General features: G+C 32.3%; 1 protein-coding gene across 2 annotated transcripts in view; it reads right to left on the bottom strand.

Annotated features, from left to right (window-relative positions):
- The window catches only part of LOC130442407 (neuroligin-4, Y-linked), a 610,660-nt gene that overhangs the window by 3,092 nt on the left and 580,773 nt on the right, over positions 1-26,795 (bottom strand). For both annotated transcript variants that reach the window (XM_056776497.1, XM_056776498.1), the window contains exon 8: positions 4,304-4,579. In XM_056776497.1, coding sequence (XP_056632475.1) covers positions 4,304-4,579 — 276 coding nt within the window. The remainder of the gene's footprint in view (positions 1-4,303; positions 4,580-26,795) is intronic.

Genomic DNA, 26,795 nt, shown 5'->3' with positions numbered 1-26,795 from the left:
TTGGTTTTCGTTTAATACATCATGAAAAAAGCTTCAAACAGTTTATTGAGTTAGTTTGAAAGACTGTTCCATTTTAAATTGACGTTTTTTTCTAGTTTATTTGTAAATTGAATTTTTTTAATTTCTACCTCAACGAGTAATAGGAATTTTACAAAAAAGAAGAGAGCAAATTGGAAAAAGAGGAAATAATTCGGTTGAAACGATGATTAATGAGAGTGATTTATAGATGATTGCTCAGTAGAGACGAGTCGAGCAAAAATGAAATAAATGGAGCAAAATAGAAGGATTCTTTTAATTCTACAGCTGAGTATTTAATGAAATAGAAAAATTTAGGAAGTTTTTAGAATTGAATAATGAGATAATAAGAGATATCTTTAGGTTTCTGTGTTTTATAGATATTCATCAAAATAAGTGTTCAGTAGAACTATTTAATCACTCTTAGAAATAATAGAGCTAGGAAATATTTCATAATATAGAAAGAATGGCAGATATCTATAAAAGTTTGCAGAAGCAAACCATCTGTGAAATCTTAAATGATAATTTATAGGTAAGTGACTTGGCATAATAATCAGGAGAAAAGATGAGGAATATGAATCAAATTCTATCAGAATAGCCAGTTTGGAAACCAGGTCCTGGAGGTTCATTATATCGCAGTAGAACGAGTATACGTCCTAGCATAATTGATATTTAGCTTTATTCAATTGTATGTGGGGCTTTATTTTTAGATAAATGTTTTTGTGAACATGCGAAAGTTCAGATGAGTCATTTATATAGTTCATAGTGAGCGGCTAACGACCGTTAAGAACAAAGGTCTTCTGATAGGCCTATCGTGCCTCACTTGAAATTACCAGAACCCAATTTCATTTGAAAAGCCGATCAGGCACTTTGGCTTGAACTATCACCCATCAGCTCTTGTAGGACTTCCTTACACTCCGACACAAACCTAGATCGCGCCCACATTTCCTTGGGAAGCTTGGAAAGCGATAGGTTAAAAAAAAGCACTTATTTTGGGATGTCTTCCGCAGAAGCCTACTTGAGTCATCCTGGAGCCATTTGTGTTCAGGTGGCCTGTATTCTAGTACAGACCCACCAACCCACTGCTCTTTATCCGTGGTGTATGCTTCCAAGCTCTTCTTAATAACGGCAATAGGCGCAATTTGGTCACTGATCATCAAAATGATTGGACATTATGGATCTAACAGCACTCGGTTTCATCTTAGTCGTTTTGAGGAAAGTTGGTTGAATACTATTTGAGAACCTGATTATAAATTTTAAGGAAGTCTATCGTTTCAGTAGTTTTGATAGGAAAAACTTGAATTCGTTTTAAAAGTTTACGTTATTAGTAACGTTTGAAAATAATAAAATTCTCATAAATTGTAGGTTTTTATTGAAAAATATCTCGAATCTGATTGTTTTCAATTGACAAATCTCACTCATTTACTCGTTACCAATTTTTAATTAGAAATTTATTTAGACGTCCATATACGTAAAAATGTATTCTAACATATTAATTCTGTACTGTACTTTTGTTAATTAATAATTTTGGCGCAGTAGTCGCTTCTATGTTATAGCCACTTACAAGTTCTCGACTTCCCACTAATTGTGAAAAGTTTAATAAAACATCGGTTTTGATTTCAAAACGCCTACCATAGGCAGAGCTTCCAGAAGATTTTAGTGAATAAATGGAGAAATTATTTTCTACACTAGCAGTTTTTCTATCTTTTCAACTTTGCTCCGTCCTTTTGAATCTCTCCGTTTTATTGAAGTAGCCACGTAACCCCAATATTTACATGATCTAAGAGCCGTTCTATTCCCAAATTCTGATAGTGTTGTATCAACGATAATTGTCAATGTGCATTGAGTGCATTACGGTTTTAGGATTGACTGATGTATTAGCAATTCCTTGTATATAGTTAGTATAGAATTGTGGGTTCTCAATTAAAAGCTACATTCAAAGTACCTCAATCTAGCTAGTATTTATTGACTTATTCTAATAGTTTCCTCTTTCCGCCTGCTATATCATCTGTAACGGTATAGAACCGCTCTCAATGAACTGTCCTCTAGCAGAACCGCCCTGATCTCCGTTTGTGACAGTACTTTTTATGCTGTATTCGGGATGTTCTTTCTGATATGACACTAGAGATGTGAGTGATACTTTGACAGCTTCATTTTGCACTAATTCGTCAAGCAATACTTCATAAAAGCTTGAGCCTCATTTGGGGATTGTATGGAATTTTCCTTTATGCATTTTTTAATATTAGTTACTTTATGTGCCTGGTGTACCTTTGAAAGTGTTTTCTATCATCTATTATATTCTTCACTCGTTTTAATCGAATTAGTGTATTCATATTGTTCATATCTCCATCTGATATCTCATCTAAAGCATCTATCAAGTGTTTAAAAAAATCAAACTTGAAGAGTGAACAATAACACAAGCAAGTGTTTCAATGGATGTAATTGATCAAGCTGAACGTTCTTGTCCCGAAACACCGTCTCGAAAATTTCTTGAGGAACTCAAATAAAAACTTTAGAATTAATGCGTTTCACTTTGTAACTTTTCTAAGTTAGATATTATCAGCTTGAACAAATTGGAGCTTGGCTTAGTAGCTTTTAATAAAAGTGAGCAAATATATTTGCGACAGGAAAATGAAAGATATTTAACGAATGAAAAACTGCGGTTCTGTTTTTCTACATGGATGGTATTAATAAGTGATGTAAGTCACTCAGGAATTATTTTGGTGAAAGATGCTTCAGTTAGTTTTCAAGGATAATTCTTTGGAAGTCTCTAAGAAGGAAATGGCCACACTAAGTTATTATAGAACACAAGTCTGAATATCACTTTTTTCACGAGTGATTACGAATTTTTCATTTCTCCAGCTCAATATATTGAATGTACCTTTTTATTATTTTTATTGTTAATTAATTAAACAAGCACTGGTTGATACATATATGTAGGGGTAAGTAGCGCAATAAGTTGTTGTATAATATTCAGATTATATTTCTGGAACATATATAGACAGGGTTGGTTCCAAAGCTAAACTATTCTTAAGGTTGTAAGCCTCCCAAAAATTATTAAATATTACTATTGGAATAGATCGCAAGTAAATTGAATATTTTAACAAGCTTCACCTTGATTGTAACTCTGCTTTGGACTAAGAGCAAGTGACTTATTTAATAATAGTTTCAACAGAGGATTCGAAACTCCGATCTTCATGTTGTAAATTAAGCAATTCAATAACCTTACCAACTACACCGTTACAGCAACCGAAAATCCCCACAACTTAACCTTAGTTAGTGTCATTTATTTGGTAAGAGTAACTGAATGATCTACATATATGATCTACACACATAAAATATTATTTGGAATCTTCAGAGGTGACAAAAAAATTACAAAGTGAAAAGTCATTCACCAATTGTTAGATGTTATAGTTACATTCCGAATGATACGTCAATATTTTAGTCGACGTATATACAACGTCAGTTTTAAGATTTGCTGCATTCGGCTAAATACCTTTGATGACTCACGACTGGTCGGTATCAGTTGGTAATCTACTTTATTTCGATGTTACTGCTCGGTTCGCGGTCGGTTAAATGCATATTTGAACACTCTGGGTAAGATCTTTTTGCTCCGAATCTTGAAAGGGAGTCCTAAGACTTTTGACATTTCGATTCCTATTAAGAATTATGTGAAATGTGAAAAATCCTATATCGTTCCGACTTATTGTATTTATACTTAGTGGTATTTACGATAAAATATTTTCACATAAAATTAATGAACCCGAAGCGAAACTACTGATATATTGAAACATTTTTAAGACGTTTTTATTACCTACACCTGAATGTGGGTGTGGAAATTAAGCACTTCGACAACCTCATAGTTTCAACGAGATGTAGGTTTATAAGCAGCGAAGCCAATATACGAGGGTGGTATCAATTAAAGAAAAATAGTTTGAAAAAACTGAAAAACACGCTTCCAAAGTGAATCTAACTGAAAAATTGAGAACAATTTTTTTTAAAATAAGCGACAAAAAATGATGAATGAAAAATACTAGTATTATTGTGAATAAGCGTGGGTCGCTTTGTTCCATATTTCTCGTACTGCCCGCCCGCTGCTTTTTTCACAATAACAGTATTTTTCAACTATTATTGTTTTAAGCTTATTTTAAAAATAAATTATTTTCAACTTTTTAGTTTCAAATAGTATGAATGAATATCTTCCACACTAAATGCAAGAATGTATTTAAGTTTCTTATTCTCTAAAAATATACCAGTATAAGTCTGTAATATTTATCACTATACTTACCAAGCTCTTCTACTCTTTCAGTCGAATCCATGGGATTCATCGTAATTGAAGTATTATTTATAGATTGCAGATTTCGAAGATCTACTGGGACTTCCGTTGTGGTTAATTTCCTGGGATTTAACGTAGGTAGCTTAGGAGGAGGTGGCTCGTCATCAGGAAGTTCATGATGGGACATCGGCACGTCATCACCTCCAGGTTTATGTAGGTCTGGTACTAAATTTAACCAGAAGGAGAGACGGTGGGCACGATAGTGATTTTTTAATTTAGGTTTTGTATCTGAAAACAAAAAGAAATCAAATGGTAACTTATGATAATTTATAACGCGCTTTATAAAAAATACATTTACATGCTGTACCCCTATAGTTTATAAAGTAGTTGTGAAATTTGAAGCTTTTCACTCTCTATACCTAAATCATAACACTTTTTCTCGTATATCTTGAGAGCTACATTGAACTCATCACTTAATCCCTCTAGTATATTGATTATTTACACAACCCATCAACGTATCTATAGTTCAGTAACGTAATGCAGTTTACCTTGCGTACAAGAAGTAGTAAGAATATTTTTTTATTTGATTTTCAGTTTGCCCAAATAGAGCATAGTCAATAAGAATGATGCTGTGGATATCAGGAAAAAAAGATCAACAGTGTCTTTACTTTTGTGGTCGTTATCTACCTATTTCCACCTATTGTTGACTTTTTATACGAGTCTAGGCATTGAACTCAGAATGGGTGACTTATCTAGCATCTGGGTCGCTCTAATTGGACGTCGTACATGGGTTATAACTTTTGGAAACTTTCGTATATTTGAATTTTCACCCAACAGAAAAATATCATTGACTAGCGACATGTCTAATGTGCGCAAACGATACGCTTCAAAAATGGATCATCTATTGATTTACGCTCTCTTCAAAGATCTACGTGCATCTAAAGAACCGTGTTTTTGATATACACTTGTTCATATACCAACTGTAATTTCCAGGGGTTTTCGTGATATTTCACTATAAATTGAGTCTTGATAACTTGCCTGTAATAAGAGTTACTTATTTTCACACTATGCAAACAGCTTTGTCATAAAAATGTTCCCTAAACACAAACTAAATGTGCTATCGACCTGGAGTTTGAGGTAAAACACAAATAGATGGCTCGTTTGGTAAGCAGATTTGTTGCCAGTTTCCGATTTATGACATTTAAGAACAGAAAACTATTGCAAATAACGGAGAAGAAGAGATGATTGAGCATTTACTTGTTAAGCTTTGACGCAAAAACGACGTCAAATATTAGAAGACGAAATAGTAGATTGCCTATAAGAAATAGTAGAATTGGAGCTAGGAGAAGTGGAAAACTATATTTTGCGTTGATAATACTTGAAAATAACTTACAAAATAAAAAAATAGAACGACATTTGACTAGTTTCCAAATTCCGGAAAATAGAGGTCAAGGTTGTTCGTACTAACCTATTTTTGAAAGAGCCATGTTCTGAAAAGAAACTTCTTTTAATACTACACGCTGGAATGGAGGGCGGTTTTTTCTGTAAATGAGCGCGGCTGATTATCAGGATTTATTTGAAAGTTGTTTTAGAGAATAGCTCTTCTCAAGTCGAGTCTTCACGCGGACAAGACAAAAACAAAATTAACTGTCCATTTGAACAGAAATTTTGAACAGTTTTATTTTGAAAGTGTTTCAACATTATTGGGTCTCCAACGGACTGAGTATTTACACCAGTCACGAACAAAAATCAAGAAAATTGTTTATGTTTTGCTTGAGCTTTATTCGGTTCACATAGAGACACAGGACGTGCAGATGTGAAAATCTACTTCCTTCTATTCTTCTTGGTGTGTTTTTTTCGAAGGAAATCCATTAAATTATATTCAAACAATTTTGGACGGAAGGAAAAAGCTACTTAAAACTGTTTATATTTTTTATAATCTCTTCGGCACTGCAAATTTATGTTGGCTAACTTCACACAACTTCAATGGTGGACATGTTACACATTTTCCCCAGTTCTATAAAAACAATCTTTTCTTAATACTGTTTTTGTAGTCAGCGTATTATTTTTCAATAGGAAATTCTAGATCATCCTCCCTACAGCCCGGATTTGGCGCCCAGTGACTACCATTTGTTCCTGTACTTGAAGAAACACCTGGGCGGTCAGCGTCTTCAAGACAATAACGAAGTCAATACAGTTGTGGTTAACAAGTCAGGTGGAAGAATTTTATGAGGAGGGTATTCAAAAACTGGTGCCACGTTATGACAAGTGCCTCAAGATTCACGGAAATTATGTAGAAAAGTAGATGTACAGGCTTTCATGTAAAAATAAAATTATTGCGATATCTTTGCACTTTTTAATTTCAAAACGGTACTTACTTAAAAAATATGCCTCGTATATGAAATATTAATTCATCAACAAGTAGGTAAATTTTTCTTTGGTAATCAAACTATTCAATTTATAATGACTATGCTCAATTGTATTATGAAAATTATCATCGTAATTAATTCATTAAATTAAGTTTGAAGCAAGGAAAATTTGTGGTTATTAAAATTATCCGTGTTTTTAAAGTTATTTATTGAGCTAACGAGTTTTATTTATATCCATAATTCAACAAAAGATCAAACAAATATTAATGGTGAATCAAAAACTGCCGAGTCATACAACAAATATTTCACAAACAAAACGAGGTAATTAGATAATCAAACAGTAAAAGTCGAAGGTACGATTCAATCCAAAAATGAACCTCTATTTGCACTTTATTTCCAACATTATTAAAGAATTTGTGAACTGAAAATTAATTATTACAAACTATATTATAATCGAGAATAATTTCATATTGTGTACATTTATTATTAATGATCTAAAACTAGAATTGAATTCATTAGGAAGTGTCGGTTCTCATTACATTGAGAAAAACATTAATTTCAAAAGTGCATGTATAGAAAAGTAAATTTGAGTAAATATTTTAGAAGAAAATACGTAGTGGAAAATTGGTATTGATGCAATTGGTCATGAAATTAATGAAACAATACTGATGAGTTCAAATTATGATCATGATAAGAGACCACAAAAGTAGCCAGAACTAATATAAAAAAGCGGTCGAAAATAATGGTACAATTATATCTTTCAAAAAAATAAAATAAGTTCTGTTGAAAATATAGTTAAGAATTAAATGTTTCGAGCCAATTATCAAGAAGAATTAGTTGTATGATCATTTTGAGCGTCTCTGGTTTAATAAATCGTAATTCTACCGCAAAAGGACATTGTGTACGTTATCTAAGTCGCGATCACGAACTATACCATCAAGTCCATTGCCCCTACTGACTGATTAATTTGGGCCGTATATCTTCAGCTACGGAGACTGATACGCTTATGCATATAACATTATTTATTGACATCATGGTGTGATTCGCAACGTAGTATAGTGTTTTCCATTCGGAATTTAAATAGAACAAAGTATTTATGAAGTAACCTAGATGTTTTAATTAAGATGAAATTTGATAGATTCTATGGCCAAAAGTTGCTATAAGATCCGCTGAGGTTTGTTGCTCACACGCATGAGAAGATGACACAAGAAAAACCAACAAGAAAAATCATAACGGTGTGAAATCGGACCATATCAGTAGATAGTATACGTCACCTCCAGTATGTTAACACATCGCTCATGTAGAATAACTCTAGCACTGATGGTCGTTCTCTAAAGAATTTATATAAGCACAAAAGTCATACCAATATGTTTGGGAATGCATTAGATGCGCTTGGATCTCATGCGAATTTGTCTTGATCCGTATTAATCTACAGCTCCCGAGCTCAGCACAGTCTATGTTCGTTTATCTTCACTAAATTTTTTAAGGATGCAAGTTCAAGTTACGTAGCACAAATATGAACAAAATATGGTCGTCGAAAGCCGAAGTTTTTGTGAGCGACCAGACTGATAAGGATTCTTCTGCATACTATCACGGACAGTGGCAATGTTTTCAGTAGATCTGGTTTTTCGTTGATGTATATGCTTCTAATTGTACTGCAAATAGTTCTCTCAGGTGAAGAAATTCCACAAAGAAAACACCCATTTTGATAGAAGAGCTAGACCATTTGGATCAATTGTTTCATCCATTCATGCTGGTTTGACAAACCATAATGAAAAATGAAAGCCAATTTGACGGATGTAACTAAAACAACAGAACCTCTATAGTAATACTTCTTGCTTTTATCTCAATAAAAATTGCTTTCGAGGTTTATTTGATGCTGCGAGATTCATAGAGCAGAAATTTGTCGGAAGAAATTTGAAAATCCTTCTCATGTATTGGTTAGTGTAAGAAAAGAAAGTGTATTTGAAAAACACATGTGTTTGAATCGGTGAAGAAATTCAACGGGAATATCTATCATTTACGGACATTGAACACATCTGATCGGCCGTTTAGCATTCGTGGACTGCCTGATGAGGGTAACGAGAAAGAAGCTGTCCGCAAGATTTTATACGAAGATTGAGATTTAGTTCTCACCAGTGAACGAAACTTAATGATATCTGCAAGGATTTGTTGTGCATTGAGGCAGACAGCAGACTGGATGAATTGCCCATCACTGGATATATGCAAAGTAGGTAGAAATGGATGGGGAATGGACTAGAATGTAGCATATTTGGGCATGCGTCTTACTATTTGCTAATGTTTTGCTGCCAGAAGGCGTATATACACAATTTTTTTGGAATATTTCTGCCATACAGTCTGCGATAGGCATTGGCATCGCTTGGTGATATTCATTTAATTCATAAATTTATTTAAATAAATAGAAATATGGTGTTCTTTAGACCATGGGCGAATGAAGACAATGAAATTGCACAGTGTATTGAGAATAAAGATAGGTATGAATTTAGTAACAAAGATTTAGATATACAAACACAGAAAGTTTTTTTAAATATATTCGTATGTTTAACAAAGGAAACTATTCAGTAATATGATGATGCAATCATAATTGCTGAATTATCTAGAGAATAAAAGGATGACAATAACCGAATCGTCAAGGATAGTTAAGTGAAGAGAAACGATTATTTGCGTCAGATAAAGACTACCAAAGTTCTAATACATACAATAGTAAAAATGTTTTTTTTGCTTAATTTTCCTCTATGGTTTTTGCTTTGAAATTTCGTTTTCCAGAAAAACGAGGTAGAAAAAGAGCACAGTTCACGTCTAGTATCCTGTTTAAACCAAACGCCTTTACAGACAGGTACATTTTAGTGGTCTATTGACGTTTTATAATTTAATATTTAGTTGTAGCAAGCTAACGAGGTACAATAATGATTTTTTTCCAAGTTCCAATTAGGATTACAATTAATTGCATCTGATTACATAACGACGTATAACGCTGTCCAATTTATAATGATGCGATTGCCTTTTAACGAATACTTTCTCGCATAAGATATACATATTTTTTAAAAAAATTATAAAAATAATAAATTTATAAAATGAGGTAGATCAAACAAAATTGTCGGTGAAGGTTTCGAAACAGTTTTTATAATTTGCAATTGATATTGAAAGACCTACAACGACCGTACTTTCACACATTAAAAAATCCATGAAATAATTGCTGGCGTTTTTTCTATGTAACGTATACAATAACCAATTTTATGCAAAATAGTTAGTTACGATCTTATTCTCAACTATTCATTCTGTGTAAGTTTTGTACCCGTAACTCATTGAAATTGTTTTTAAAAATTAAAAGTGACTTCGTAAATATAACATATATATGTGCACCTATTTTGTCTGTAGCATATTTTTGAGCTTATGAATGATCGCTTCATATCACACTATATCTAATCGAGTACTATATCTAGGATTAGAGCTGAGCAAACCTGTTTTCCTACTAGTGTTTATTCAATAACAACTGTAATGCTGTGTACTTGAATGATTGTGTAGTGTGCTTCTGAATCCATATCGGTAATCTAGGATTAAATCATTTCATTTCATTGTATAATTCGTATTAGGTTTTTAGCAATAGTTTCTTAAATAGAGAAATCGACTCGAAATATTTTGCTTGTTTGAATTATTTGGATCCCTAATACAACCTTTAACTACACTGCTGGATTCTCATTCGCCTCGGTGTTTCAAATGAATTAAATCATTTCCTATATCAACCAGTAATATAAAAGTAGCTAAAGATTTTTTATAGCCTGTGTATTGATATGCATATTCTTCTTTTCTAGATACATTGCCTTTTTTGTGTAGAATCATTAGCAATCCACACGCCTAAGCATCCGTATATTGGAAATATTATATTTTATTCTATTTTTCAAAAAGTATTGCTTGTACTACTATATACTATACATGATCATAGACAGTAATACTGACACATTGTTGTCAGTTATGTCGGTGCAAAATAGTTTAATTTTTAATTCCAACTTTGTGCAAAAGTGCATAGCTCAAGTTAACGGAAAATAGTTAGAACATTGTCAAATATCATGTGTACAAGAATTTTTTGCATTATAGCGACACGAAAACATAAAATGCATCTGCCTAAATTGGAGTTTTTTCTATTTTACTGCATTAAAAACTTTTACCGATACGCTTGCTTTAATTTAAAAACGTGGGGGATTCAAATCGATATAAATTTCCATCCAACACTTCTGGGAAATTAGATTTGAAAATATATACATTTGGAGGTCTATTTTGATAGGTAATGCTCGAAATAGTATTTCAAACTATAAATAAATTGTCCAATGTGTTACATCACTATTGAAGCATCAATTATTTATACAAGTACGATGGTAAAACAGTTAACAAATATTTTTACTTATGACTTAAAATTTGTTATGGATTTACGAAACTGTTAGCATAATATGTATTGAATGATGAAGGAATACTTCTGATAAAAGTTTGAGTTCTTTCAAAGCTTTTTATAGTTTCAAACGCAGTATATTGAAGCAAGTTGTTACGAATTTCGTTTCAAATAACAGTCAATTTACAGAGTATATTGTGTATTAAATGGTTGTGTAGTTATGAGTTTACAAACATTTTTTGATTAAAGCATCATTTCTATTGTTTGCTTTGTATTTTCTATGACTATTAGGAAGAGTTTTTTTCACGAGGGAATTAAGCAAATATGTATTTTTATAACATTCTTCTGTATTATTCAACCAAGAGCTAACACGTATAGTTGGGGATTTTTTGTAGTATGTTGTAGTATGTAGTAGTATTTTGTATAGTCAAAAATGGTTTCTTTTGGATTTTTGGAAAACCTGTGGAAAAACTTCATTTTACACAATGGTTTTCTTTAGCTTTTGCTGAGATTTACAAAGTGGGGTGGCTATAGCTTAAGAGATGATGATAAAAGCTTTAAAAAATCATCACTCATTGGAAAATTGTGATTGGCAAAAAAATTCGACCATATTCAGAAAATCAAAATGTAATTGTTCATTGCACATAACAAATTGAAATTTAAAAAAAAATGAATATTTCTCTCAAATGTTCCTAATTATCTTACTGTATATTTTAAAAATAATTCTTAAGCTAAAATTTGTAATTCTCTTCACAATTCATCACATAAATCTCAATTATTCAACGACTAATGATTTTTTGAAGTTAAATCAATTATTAATAACCCCTCTAACTTTGGAAATAAGAATAATATCGAAAAAATTCGAAGGACAATCTTCTGTAGGATTAAAAAATTCATAACTTCAATTAGAAAATTCAGAAAAAACTCTCAATTTGTAGGTCATATATTATTGTGTCTTTATAGCTTAGATAGCATGTATATATTGAACTTCGCCCCATCGGCGAAAGTTCATTCATAATTTAGTGCCTAGTCCTCTAGTTTCTATAAGCAAATCCGATATCTCGATAATACGTCTGTCAATATCCTCGAAGCTTCATTTTACAGGGAAATACTCTCCTCCAAATATCCTTCATCAACTGTGGTACTGTTCCATATAATATTGCGCTCCTGTGTATTAATACTTACTATTATGTTAAAAGGGTTGCCGATGTTCAACGTAAAGAATGATCAATGTATTGTTCTCCTCAAATGAGCTTTCAGGTACAACCGCTTTGTCAGTAAATTAATGTTGATCTTTTTATGAGCAGATATGTGGTTGCTAGAAAATATAACTTCTTATAAGTTTGTAACTCTTAATTTCGTCTTCATCAACATTGAAACTAACTCGTTGTTTGTCAGCTTTGGTTACGGCATCGTTATAACAAAGACTAATTTCTTATTTCATATGTGTGAGAATATTCGCAGCCTTCATCCACCAAATACTGGAAATGATAGTGTGACTTTATTCATTAGGAAAGTTTATTTTAGTATTTCATGAATAAAATTTTGTACATTTTCTCTATATAAACTTGTTGGTATTATTTTGAGCTCTTCTTGCTTCAAATACTCACATGATTTGTAACAAATAATAATATACTTATTCACCAAGTCTTCTTTTTCATGAATTATATAGCAATATTCTTTGCTTTATGAAAGATTTTTTTGGGAAATAGATTAAGCCTTACCAGCTTTAGGAATTTCAAAATATTCCATTTTTAACTTTGACACATTACTCATTTCACGTGACATGTCGAATTTCAAGAACTTGCCTTGAACTCGCTTTTAACCCATTGCATCGATTTCGCCTTACTTTGAGCAATCGGATTTAATTTGAACTCTGCAAACTTCTCAAAGACCGAGGTCGATGCAATAATTCGATCAAAAATATCTGATCCTAATTAGATTAGCAAGGATTCATAACCTTCCCTGAGCTAGTGGGCAAACTACGTAAGCGTTCAGTCTCAGGCTTACGAAATTTAGATTCAACCCTCATTACATCTGTATATACGAGGGTTGCTACTGAAGTTGACATTACCATCATGAAGTTTGACATTTTTAATGGTGAGAATAGAAAGTGTTGTCATACGAGTGCTATTTGAGTTGTTTATAGATACTCGAAACATTCATCATGGTCAAAAAATGGAATCGTGTACATTTTCGTGCGAAGTTTTCTTATGACTTTCGACGTGGATTAAACCAACAGCAGTGTGCCGATCAATTCGCTTCGACTTTTGGTGTTGATGTACCATAGAAAAAGAATTCTTCGCGTTGTATAACACATAATTTGAAAATCGCTCAAAGAAAAGCTTGTGCCAATTTATGCAAAGAAATACTGAAAACAGTGCTTCAAAAGACGTCTATAAGATTTTGATGAATGAAACAATGAAACAATGAAACATGGATCTATGCATATGAACCCAAAACTAAACAACAATCAACTGCATAGGTCTAACAAGTCCAACAAAAGTTGTTTGCGCAGGAAGCACTTTGAATCAAATGGTCGCCTATTCTTCCGGAATGAGCGTTCCATTATAGCCACATGGAACGGTAAATTCTGAATGATTTTCCTCAATTTGTTTGAAGTGTTTAAGAAATCAGAGAAATCAAACGCAGAAGACGAATCATACTCCACCACGACAAAGTGAGCTCTCACATACCAGTTCAAATAAAAACGTTTTAGGACAGTCAAAACATCGAATTGATAGGCCATCCGCGGCACAGTCCTTGTTTGGCATCAAATGATTTCTTCTTATTTCTGCAGATCAAAAATAAATTGCATAATCAAAAATAAATAGAAGTTTTGGAGGTTTTTTCATTTGTCTATCTCAAAATTTAAATAGCAACTCTCGTATTGAAGATGGGCTATTGATACTAAAAAGTAAAAAATAAATTATAGGTTGCAAAAAAACTGAAAACACGTTTTTAGCCATAATCAAAATAAAAATTAGAAAATAAGAATCAAGTTACTGATGAGACAATTAACGTTACTTTTGTAAAAACGTCCGGGTGCTTCTACAACATTTTTAAACTTTGTGTTTCAACCAAAAGATATGAGTCCGATTATCAGTCTATGGACTATCCGAATGATATTTTTGATTAGTGAACATTATTCACTTTATTTTTCCTTTCCTCCCATTTTTTTAATAAGTCCAAAATGGCTTTGGAACATTAGCTTCATCTTTCTTACAATCATGCAAATGATACAAAAAGAAATTTATTAATCCCGGCGAATATAATGAAACTCTTATTAAAGCGTGGGGTACTTTTCAAGCTATCTAAGTAATTCTGAAAGAAACTAGTCAAATATTATAACGGAACATCAAGTACTAAATTTCAATATCATCATTTTGGGGGAGTTAGGTGAATAGGGAAATGGAGAATATTTAGTGAGTAATTTTTGGTACCGGACCATCAGTTCCCTATATAAGAGATTTACCGTGAAAGATTACTGTCCATATTATTCTATAGAGTCGTTTCGCGCTTGATAACAAAATGAGCGAAAATGAATAATGCAAAGGAAAGGAAAGGAAAAATCGTTCGAACAGACACCGAACTGGGAATGAAATTATATTGATTACAATACGCAAAGTTAGTTCAAAATTGTCATAGGAAGCAGGCCTTTTATAATAGTGTCATCAATTTTCTGAATAATTTTTTTCTATTGCGAAAAATTATTTCCTACTTTTCAGTTTGATTTTCACTAAATGCATCTTTTTTAGTTCTTTCAATCTATAATTTATTTAGACTGTAGTAGCAACATTTTTTGTATAAGTATAAAAAATTGATCATATATTGAATGTCAAGTTACCAATTACGATACTTACGAATTCACCTTATTATTTTTTTCTGAAACACAATTTTCTCATTGACGAGATTATTCTAATTTCTCGCCCTGCATCATAAAATAAACTAGGTTATATTTCTCCTTTAGAGGGTTGATCTTCAAAGTAATAAAACGTATTGATTGTTCGAGCTATTTTATTGAATTGAATCAGACCTGAAAGTTCATTATACAATAAAACACATCGAACTATATAATTTGCTTGATTCAGGATGATGTTTAGAATTTTATAATACAAAATATTCCGCAAATATGTTCAGTTTTTCTCAAAAATATTATTTGGTGTTAACGACCTTACATCCCGGATATTGAAAACAATCATACAAAGTATAGTAGACAGCACAGTAACGGTTGAAATTAAGAAGCCAACAAGGAAAATTGAGAAAATATCTGCATTCTACCGAGAATTCTTAACCATTTTCCAGTTATTATACAAGATTTCAGCTAATCATACATGAGCGAAGATGGCTCATAAATTTCAACAAGAATTAAAGAAAATCGGAAGTGTATCGTAGCGGATCTCTACTAAAGGAGAAGCAGGATACCGGATGTCATTAAAGAGAAACCGTGATTTTGGCTTATTACCACCACCGGAAAATAAGGGATGGTATGAATAATTTGTTGAAACTACGACTTTCATTATTTCAAGGAAGTTTTGCTTTCTCAACTCTCATTTCGAACAATTCATTCCGTGTGACCGGCAGAAGTTCTACTTATTTTCAGAATGCAAAAGTATCAATCAACAACGCGACGGTATATCCAAGGATATTCCATCTTAATGAGACTTGATTCTCATTTTCATCTAATCTATTATTCTTGCAAGTATGTTAAGTGCTTTCATAGTTCGAAAAATGCTATTTTTGAATGTAAAAACGTGATCAACGCTGTTGCAGAAAAAGTACACATGCACCAAAGATCAGTTATTCAGCCTGAAGCCTACTCTTTCAAATGTAATGTCTATCGTGTATTTAGATAGACCAGTGTAGACGTTGACTTCGTTTTTACATTGGCTGTTTTTTTATCTTGCCGTGAAAATGATCGATATAAAAATACTACTTGCACTGTCAGTCAAGAGGTCTACTCTTTCCTAAGAACACACCATCATTAAAAGGAACAAGATTTGAGCCTGTTGAGGCTGTGAAAAAGCAAGCGACGCGCGTCCTGAATGAACTGATAGTAAAAGACTTGTATACGTAACAACTTGTATTGATTGGGATTATGAATTCCAATAAACAAAATAATATAGGTCACTTGAAGATTCTAGAGCGAATAACACTAGAAAGCCGTGACAAACCGATGGACCAAATGCATAGCATATTAGACCAAGATACCCCTTTCGTAGTGGTAATTGACGACCGCCAATCATGGGACAACAAACATCTTCATCAGACTCGAAATGTATATCTCTGGACGGGTTGAAGCTCGCACACGTAGCTCGACAGGGCATTTCTGGACCAAAATGTCTAGGAATATCACTTTTTCCATTTTCCAGGTAGAGTTGCTAGCAACAAACAAATTTACTCAGGAGTTTTCGGAGAGGAACCTCTATAAAAAGCACATCTACATTCTATCAGATAGCCCAGCGGCCTTAAAGGTCCTGAAAACTATTATGTACATAATCAAACTAGTGTGAGAATGTGAACGAATTCTAAAAGCACTAGCTAATAAAAACAATACCTTGTACCAGAACCATACTGTGAACGAATGATTAATGAATCAGATGGAGTCTTACTGGAGAAACACTCCCGGCCTAAGATTCATAATACTTTTCCACTCATTTAATTTCTCTTCTTTCCCAGGACTTCACTTTTTTCTTAATTCTACAGACTGTATTCCTAATTTCTAGGTCATAATGTTTAATTCTGGGATTCTCTATGCTATTTTTTGACAGATTTTTAACGGCATAAATAATTCTACTCTACTACCTGAAGGCCGGGGTTGACAATCCAAAGCCTTTAAAAGCACAGCCTGTACGATTTAAGGATAGCAGAAATTAATTTTTCAATCGATTTTTCAACAAACCGGTATCCTTTGCTTAACTCGATAAAATATGTGGTTCAGGAGATATATAGATTTTTAGATCGTTGTATATCCAAAGGAAACCATTCGCCTGAGCAACCTGAGAAAAATTATCATTATAAATTGTAATTAATCAATTGTAATTCTCTATCTCGTGTGCGTGTTCTTGAGTGGAGTAAGTGCTTTAGTGAGGGCCGAGAGAGCACTAAAGATGACCAGCACCCATGTCGCCCTGTGACTGTTTCAACTCCAGAAACAGTGAACAAAATCAACCAAATTGTACGTGCCGATCGTCGAATTAGAATTTGGATGATTACCGAGGCTGTAAACATCGATAAAGAGAAGGTAAGTGAAATTTTAAACGAGGAATTACACATGAAAAAGTCTGTTGGTGCCAAAAAATCTTGCGTCAACGGGTCTGTTCAGATTTCCTTGAAAGGTTAGAAAAAGCACCACCACTGCATCGATCAATGGAAAAAAACGTAAGGAAAGGTATGTGGCGAGGGGAGGGGAGTATATTGAAGGGGAGCATTCGAATGTAGAATAATTTTTATAATAAAACCCTTTTTCGTCACCAGTCTCGTTATTCGATAGCCAGACCGATATACGATATAAATACTATCTATTGGTAGTATATGTCTTATTAATAGTATTTTACATATTTATAAAATTGTTCAATTATTTTAGCTTAATCAATGCATTGAATTTAAAATTCTGTTTTGATCCTTCTCGATATGACAGTGCCACATTTAAATCGTAGATTGACTTAGTACATAATTATTGTTAATATTTTATCCAATTCAAAGAAAAATGCAATTTCAGCCATATTTTTATGTATATGAATATTGTAGTCGTGATTATTAATTAATATCAAATAACAGTTATAACACATTCAGTTAACTTTTAAATAGATTTTAGAGAAATTAAGTTAGCTCCAGTGATTAGTAACATATTAATAAATTACATACATGCTTTCAACTCAAGTTATAATGTGCAATTAGCTTAACAGTAATCCACCTTTTTTTGTAAGCTTTAAATTACAGATAATTTCAAGATATTGATTTTAAATTTTCCAAAAAATCAGCAATGGCAAGAAAGTTTTACATGTGGTTATTTGTGTGCAATTCAAGCCAGTAGATGTAGCAAAATAAATTCGAACATATTCCAAAAATGATATAGTCACAATTTTGGAGATATTCATTGTTTTTTTTTTTGATAAGTTTTGTATTATTTTTTCAATTTTTCAATTTGATAATTACTATACAAATGAAATAAATTCGCCGTTTAAAATATATTCATATATCTAATTAAAATATAATAACTCTTTGATTATACTTTCAACATTGGTAATTTTTTGAAAATAGACTAAAACAATAGCTGTTCCAACTACCAAATTGTTTGTCGTAGAAACGAACAAGTAGGATGGCGGATGTAACTTTAATTTGATGCTGGAAAGTCCAATTCGTTACATTTCTGAAATATGTATGTGGGATATGCGAATCGGAAACAAGTTAAGCGATAAGGTTCACAAAAAACAATGGAGTGCTGCAGAAACGGACAACCACGGAAAGTAAAATAGATGAGAGAAAATTTTCAATATGAAGAATGTGCAATATGATGGAAGTGTAGTATTGAACGTAATTTTGGAAATATATGGTGAGCTGTAGCAAAAAGTAACAAAATATGAATTTTACTTTTTTCAGTAAATATAATATTTTATAATTATGATATCATGACACGTACATGAGATCGAAGAAAACGTTCTGTTTATAACATTGTGGAAAGCTATAGCGAAATGTGCAGATAGTTAATAACGGTGTTTGATAAAAGATTAGGTTATTCATTTTTTAGTAAGAAGTTGAAAGATTACACAAAATTTCTTGGTGAAAAACTGCCTTTAATTGAAGTGCTTCCCTTCTCTTTGTCGTGACCTTCTCAATGTCAAGAATGTCAAAACGTTTCCCTTATAATACATTTTCCTTTTTTGGAAAGAATCAAAAGTCCCATTGTGGTAAATTTAGAGAAAAACAAGATTGCGACCAACAGGAAGAATTTTAGTATGAGAAAATAGCTAATTAAAAGTAAGTTGTGATATCACATGTAATCATGATGAAGAAAAAAGCCGTTGGTCAATTTGTTTTTCTTTTTGTTATGACGCAAATTTCAGGGTATTTCCATGTAGAATGTGAATTTTACGTTTATTTTGAAACCAACCTATAAAAATAAATATTATGACCCTGATGTTCGATTTAGCTTGACAGGGCTTGTTGAGGATTATGTGACTCATTGATGTTCTTAAACTTTCCCCAGGATTATAGCTATAGACACCTTCAATTTTTAGTAAAAAATTCCAATCTGCATCAGTCTATGAGAAATGGAACATAATTGTTTTAGTCACTACAAGTTTTTACCTGCGGCTTCGTTCGCATCGAATCCATTAAATAAGTATCAGAAATCATTATAATAGAAATATATCATCAATATGATAACTTGGTTAGTATTATAGATTTTTAAAAATTACTACATACAATGAATTTTCAAAACATGCTTTACTGAAATACAATAACAAATGTTAAAATATATTTTCCTGTAACAAAAATTAATAGTTTTGAATTCTAATAATTAGGAATATAAACTGCTGAGTATTAATTTCATTTTTTTTTCGTGGACTAATGACATATGATGAATTTTGTTTGCCTTTACGTATTGGGATTTTTATTGTACCGATATGGCTTGTTTTGTTGATGTACATACATTTTCAAATTAAATGTTAATTATTAACTTGCTTAGATCTATTAATAACAGACTGGACTTTTTCGTATTTTTGGGTTAAATGGCCAGACAAGTACCAGAATAGCATATTGGGCATTGTATTTTCTTGCATTTCGCAATAGTGGCGATAGCTAAAAACTCACCGTCCATCTCATCGATGGTCGTCGTCTGTTTCTGTATGCTTGTGATCCCTGGCACGCCATTTTAGTATTCTCTACATTCATTTATTATCTTATAGTAATCTTTGTATATGGCCAGCCCAGTTCCATTTCAAATTTATGACTCTTTCAATGGTACCGAACTAACATTAAAGCCCTGTATTAAGGTGAGATTTAAATCAAGCCCGAGAAGCTAGGTTTTCTACGAAATCTTGCTAAATGCCTGAAAGTTCCCGAGAATGTCCACAAATATCTCAATCTGCAAACCTTGCTCAGCCCAGCACCAGTACTAGTACTGGACCTGGAATTGAAATAGACAACGAAGACAATAGCAGTGGCGCAGAAGATTAAACAATGATGCCCATTCTCTATGTTGTTATTACAACTTAACATTGTTTAAAAATGAACATTTATTAACCTTTTGCATATTAAGTTCCATAGAAATTCCCGTAAATATAACCATTGTCCATAAAAAAAAGAAAAACAACCTTGTTATTTGGAATTTTGATCAGTTTTCTTTGCCCGATATTCGCTAATTATAAAATAAAATAGTTTTTGTAAGAAACGCTTCAATTATAAATATAAGTTTTAATTTATCTATCTCAAAACTTAACTAGAAACGTTCGTTGAATTACATTATTCTGCAGCTGATTGGTTCTTATTTATTGTTAATAATTGCAAAGGGTTCGCTTTTTATATAGTTTGTGAAATTTTTATCGAAGTAAAGGGAGCAGTTTTGGACCGTAGTTCATTAGAAGTATATTCTATGATACTACAGTCCAAGCCAGATGATAAAATTATTTTCTTCATATGTATATTTTGAAATCTTTCTCATAATCTCCCCATCATTCTTGTGATAGAAAAACTTCGCTCTGATTCACTAAAGTAACAAGTATCGCAATTAATTAGTATTTCTAGTTTACAATGACCCGATTTTCAATTAAAGTAATTTTATAGTGAAAAAATTATTTTAATTCTCAACATAAACTCATTCTTACTGAATATATTTAGTCAAGAGACTAGGATTTAAAGAAATGATCTTTTGGAAGTTCAGGACATTTGTCTCCGCTATCATCTCTACGTTTGTATGAAATCGTTCTTCAACAATCCAGTTTTCTAAGCCGCCTTTGTATATTTTGTTTGATTCGGAGGCTACATCAAATTCCACAAACATTTGGAAGCAGTGTCATTTTATTTGGGCCCTCAAATAAACCACCCGTTCAATATAACTGAAGTAAATTTTGTATCAATTAATTTCCGTAATTGTGAGGACATAATTTACTGTTGTTAACAAATGTTCTCTGCGTGTTGCTACAGAGAAAAAACTCTGAATACATATTTTGTATCATAATTATTCAAAATTGCTGAGTTTGTAATTTTCATAAACGTTTATTTAGGCGTTAGAAATTTCTTAACGAATTACTCTGAAACTTTTCCAAGTATCTCTGTTACTTGATCCAATAAAGTTTTGTATGTCAACGTAAAAACTTGAAAGGACTTTAATTCAATTTTTAATTATAACCTCTATAAAAAGGTTTTCGCCACAGAAATGCCGAAATGGAAAATGGCTTGGTGAAGCATCCATAAAAGTTTTACGACTTCCTCGTTAAATTATTAGTAGTAAGTTAATTGAGTCACTTTCGAAATATCTGAATAGATGTTGTGCTTTTTAGTGCTACCACATATTGATTAAATGTTTGAAAAACTTCATTAATTTATTTGGAGTAAAATTTATGATAATATGAATGTGTGATGCAATTTCAGCAGGAGTACAGAACTAATATCACTTGAAAATTGATACAAAATTGATTGAGTTAAGTAGAGGACCTAGGAGTCCGTAATGGTATATTACACACCGAGGCGGAAAGAATTGATCGAAAATACCCCTCCAGAAATACGACAGGCTGCTGATGCAGCAGCACACGGTTTGGTGCCAGAAAAGTAAGCATCGCTACCTAAAAGCTATTGAATTATATGGGAAGTGGTGTGAAATGGAGAGTACCAGTTCCGGGAGTTTACTTTTAGCATATTTTGGAGAACAAACCAGACAAAAGAAGCCCTCCACTTTGTGAGAAACGTACAATATGCTACAAATTGAAAAACAAACTGATATATCAAAACATGGGAAACTAAAATGATAAAATGTGGGCTTCATTTCAATAAGTAGTTTGTTTTATTTTAGTTCATTGTTGGTTTTTATTGTTTGCCATTAAATAGGTATTATAATATTTGTCAATGTGTTTAAATATAAAAAATATTCATCTAGAATAGATGAGAAAAAAATTTTCACAATATTTTAGAGGGCGGGCAGTGAGGGCGTCAAATGAAGGCGGAAAGTAGAGCTGTATAATATGAGACTTTCTGATATCCAATGATGTTAGTAATTACAGCATTGCATATATTGTTGTGAATAAGAAATTTTATCCTGCATATCTTAAAGACTTCAGGAGTCTCGTAGCTTGGATTGCCCCTCTTAATCTGTCTATGCAAATATTCAACCGCAAAATATGATTTCGAGTGATCTATTTGTCTATAGAAATCTTCCAATTTTCATCATTTTAAGAAGAAGCGAAACATTTAAAATTTATTCAATACTTGCAGATATTTTTATTCAATGTACTCGTAAAAATATCGGATCTTAGTTACATAGTATGTTAATTGACCTCAAGAAGATTCAAGGTAAGATTAATATTCATTTAGATCATTTATTTTGAAGACGCGTTGAAAATTCGAATTGGAACTGTAACCATATACCCAGATCTACTGTCCATTAAAGTTGTGAATGAATCGAATTGCTAAGTTAACATGAAAATGGAATCAAAGTACAACTAACAACAAAAATTATCTAGCACACTTGACAAAAAACATCCGACCAATTTCATCTTAAAGGTTTTCGAGTGTTACCGCTCCTGGATCAACTTTTCTTTTGATGGGATGTATTTATAAACTGCGCTTTTGTTCCATAGAAAAAACTACATTTAATTCCTGCGTAGATAAATGTTATATCTTCCCATCATAAGTAAATGAGAATACTGATGAGAGATTTTTTCGTGCATTTCACATTGATATTTTCGACTTTTGCAATGTTTTGCACTAAAATCATGTTATTTCACTCAATATAAAACTTGAGTAGTACTTTATTCGATTTTTTACGCATTCTCAAGATATATGATCTTTACAGATACACGGGCGAATGGACAGAAAATGATGGATTTGTTCTTTTAAGGCAAGGACACCTGAAAAGAACCATCAGAACTATTTTTTTCTATCATTTTTATACTTCAAGTTCTCTTATGTTTCATAAAAATTAGTTAAGATACGTTGTAAATAAGAACCGATATTTTTATTATATAAACTTCAAAACTCAAATACATCCCAGAACCTGGAAGATTTCTATTGAAGATTATTGTACCTTATATCTTGTTTTTCCAATATTTTGAGATTGAATGATATTCATAGACAGCCTCGGATTTAGGAGAGGCACTCAAACTCTTTGGTAGTCTCTACGACCGTGTCTTATTTCAAACATTCACTTCGTGTTCACCTATTGTTTACTGGGTATTTAGTTCTCCTTGATCAACCAAACGTGACATGAATACTCTGTTGCATCAATAAATCCTTCATAGCTCATCGATCGCTCCTACTATTTATTAGGTATGTTTTTTATCCAATTTTCCCAAAAGATACACGTTGTGTTTATTTATTAGAAAGAAAACTAGGAAAATATTGGAAAACTTGAAAGATTGATAGATAAAATATAGCTACCACAAAAAGAATTTATGTCAGATTTTTTACAGACATTAGGCGAGTAATTTACACAGGAAAAAAATGAAGCGAGATTATTCATATGATCATAGATGTAAGGTTTGGTTTGAGTTGAACTGTTTTTTACTTTGTCAAGACCTCGAAATTGTTTAATTTCTTTATCAAGGCTGTTGTTACAGTTATTTTGTGAAATTGAAGTGAAACTCACTAATATTTCATATTTGCCATCTTGCGTACAATTTGTCATACATTTTTTTGCTTTCTCTCAAACAGTCCGAAAATGTTTGTTTTACCATAAAGTGGGCCAAAATATGTTAGAAATTCACAGTTATTAAGCAAAATATTTTGCGTCTCTTATAATGATTAAACGGAAAATACAGAGTATAGTACTGAACACCCCGTTGACATTACCACTATACCAACACTCACAATCATACTGTCCGACTCACGTTTCGATAACCAAGATATCGTCTTCAGAGACTGAAGGTCAACCTTAATCTTTTAATTTGGTCTACCTATCATATACTAAATTATCCCATCAACGAACTTCCTCGCGCGAAAAATCCCTTCTGCGGGAAACCTCACATTCATTTCCTACCTACTATCATATAGAATAGGGTTCTAGGAATATGTTCTTTGTTCCTATTTAAACTATTCTAGCATTTAACTATATCAATGCTTTCAAATTGATTCAAATATTTATTATTAGATACATTTCTACATTATTGATATTTATTTCAAGATTAGGATTGGCAGCATGCCATATATCCGATTTTTCGGCCTGTTCATATTTTAAATAAGTTATGTGCTCTTTAAATGGGACATTAACGGATCTCTTAGTCTGTCCAACATACTTCCTGTCACAATTATTACAGCTAATTTCGTAAATACCACTCTTTGCCAAATCTGGTGTTTGGTATTTTATCGTTGGGATTACCCAACAATTGTTTTAATTTTCTAGCCGAAGAGGCTTCCTCGATGGAATTATTCTCTCTCTATAAACGATAACTTGGTTATCGAAATGTGCGTCGGACAGTGCAATCGTGAGTTTTGTTGTAGTGATGGTGTAAACAGTGTCTGCAGTATGGATATCAACAACGGTTCCAGAAATTCCAACTTAATACAGTGCCGTGCATAGGCCAATGTTATAGCAACTCTCCTTCTTACTATCACACCTTGCTAGGTCCTCTTGACGTTGGCAATTACAATAACAAGCAGATAAAGCCACTATAATCAATTAATTGATGCTATGTATGTTTGCCATAGCCAGATATTTGTCAACCAGAAGATTTATTTTCTTCCTACGCCTTTGCGGCTATCTATTTTGCTCTTCAATATAAAGTGTAGGAGATTTCCTCTGAGGACCGACAAATGACACTTTTCAGCATTTATCTGTTTACGAACTGCATTTGCCCTCTTTTATTTCTTTGCATAGTCACCCATTTTTTTCTTAGCACTCATCTATGTAACCATATTTATAATGCAAAATTGTGATGGCCTTCAGCTTCCAAGCTTCTTACAACAGCACAGACAGAATATAACATTAAATAATTCTTTGTCTCATTGATCCCACATTCTGGGAGGTTGCACGGGTCGATTCAATCCTGAATATAATTTATCTATCCTAGTTGAGCTGCTCGGTGGTGTAGCATCCTAGGTATTTAAAAATGAAAACCCCGTCAAGGTTCTATCTAATTTGATGCGTTTGGGTATGGTCATTCCATTTCCTGTCCTACTGTATTGACAAAATTTATGAGATTTTGGAGACCCAATAGATCATCGTACAAAATAGCAGTATGGTCAGCAGTGGAGACAGGACACTTACTTTTCGATTGAATCCTTGGATTTGATGTTCATCTGTACGTCTTCCATTAACTCGAATGACCACATTCTGTTGCCAGTACAGGATCTTAATTATACTCAGGTCATTTTCATCTGTACCAATATATCTCAATACTTTCAATAGCTTATAGCAATTCTTATTTTTGACAAGATTGAATGTTAAATTTGGTGGAAGCAATCACATGAGATGATGAATCACTTATTAATTTCAATATCGTATTCTTGATATTTGAAAAATGTACGTTATTCCAAGAATATTTGTAAAAAAAATAATTACATGTTATGTATTCAATATCCCCGTATAATGAATCAGCAAAGTTTGAGAGTCTCTATTAAAAAGTTCATGACAAAGTTGATAGGATTTTCGGATGAAGTGATTTCATTGGGAAAGTCATTTAGATTGAAAATATGTAAAGGTGCTTATAGGATATTACATCGCAAAGTTTTACTTGAATTAGCAACTGCGATACCAACTAAAAGTTTTATTAACAAATAACAACTATAATCCGTTTCTAATTATACTCAAAAAGACTCTTTTTTGCGATAAAAAATTACTTACACTATTAGAAATTCAAGTACATGTCAACATGTAATAAAGTATTACCGTTCTCATATTAAATCTTTAAATCCTAAGATTTTAAGTATCAGTTAAAATAATCAGGACGCTTTGAAGTTTTGAATTGTTCCAATGCCTATACGATACTTATTCGTAACTTGGTGGTATCTTCTTGGTAATTTATCGTATTATTAATTCTGGTCTAACTTTTTTAGAAAATTTGCATCATCCAACATTTTGAGCAACATTTAATATAGATTTATATATTTATATGAATAACACCGTTGTGATATGGATAATAGTATTTAAGCTGAAAGTTGTATTTGTATGTAGGTATATTAATAATATAGACCAAAGTTAGGTTTGTTGTAGTTAAGTCTAGAGAGTCCATCAGAAATTGCTTCTCGTTATAACTAGGATGATTATCTTCGCTAAGTTAACGTCGGAAAGGTTGCGATTGTGAACTATATCACTCAGTATATCCCGGGTCTGGTACAGAGATGCTGTCGCCAGTTTCATATTTTAGCGCTACTACTATTTTATCTCTTGTGGTATCTGGTCTCTAAATTATTCTTTTTTTGTGATCTAATGTTTCATCTTCCTATTATCAATATTTTTAGTGATTTTTTTGTAAGAACCATGGAGTGAAACAGCGTGCAGATAATTAAGATTCTGGCGAAAAATTTATAATAAATTAACAAAAGGGAGATGAAACTGATATTGGAAAATGTGAACTGT

Source organism: Diorhabda sublineata, chromosome 4 (assembly GCF_026230105.1).
Source record: "Diorhabda sublineata isolate icDioSubl1.1 chromosome 4, icDioSubl1.1, whole genome shotgun sequence".
Taxonomy (NCBI): Eukaryota; Metazoa; Arthropoda; class Insecta; order Coleoptera; family Chrysomelidae; genus Diorhabda; species Diorhabda sublineata.
Note: the sequence above shows the minus strand (reverse complement) of the source record. Positions and strands in the feature narration are given on the sequence as shown.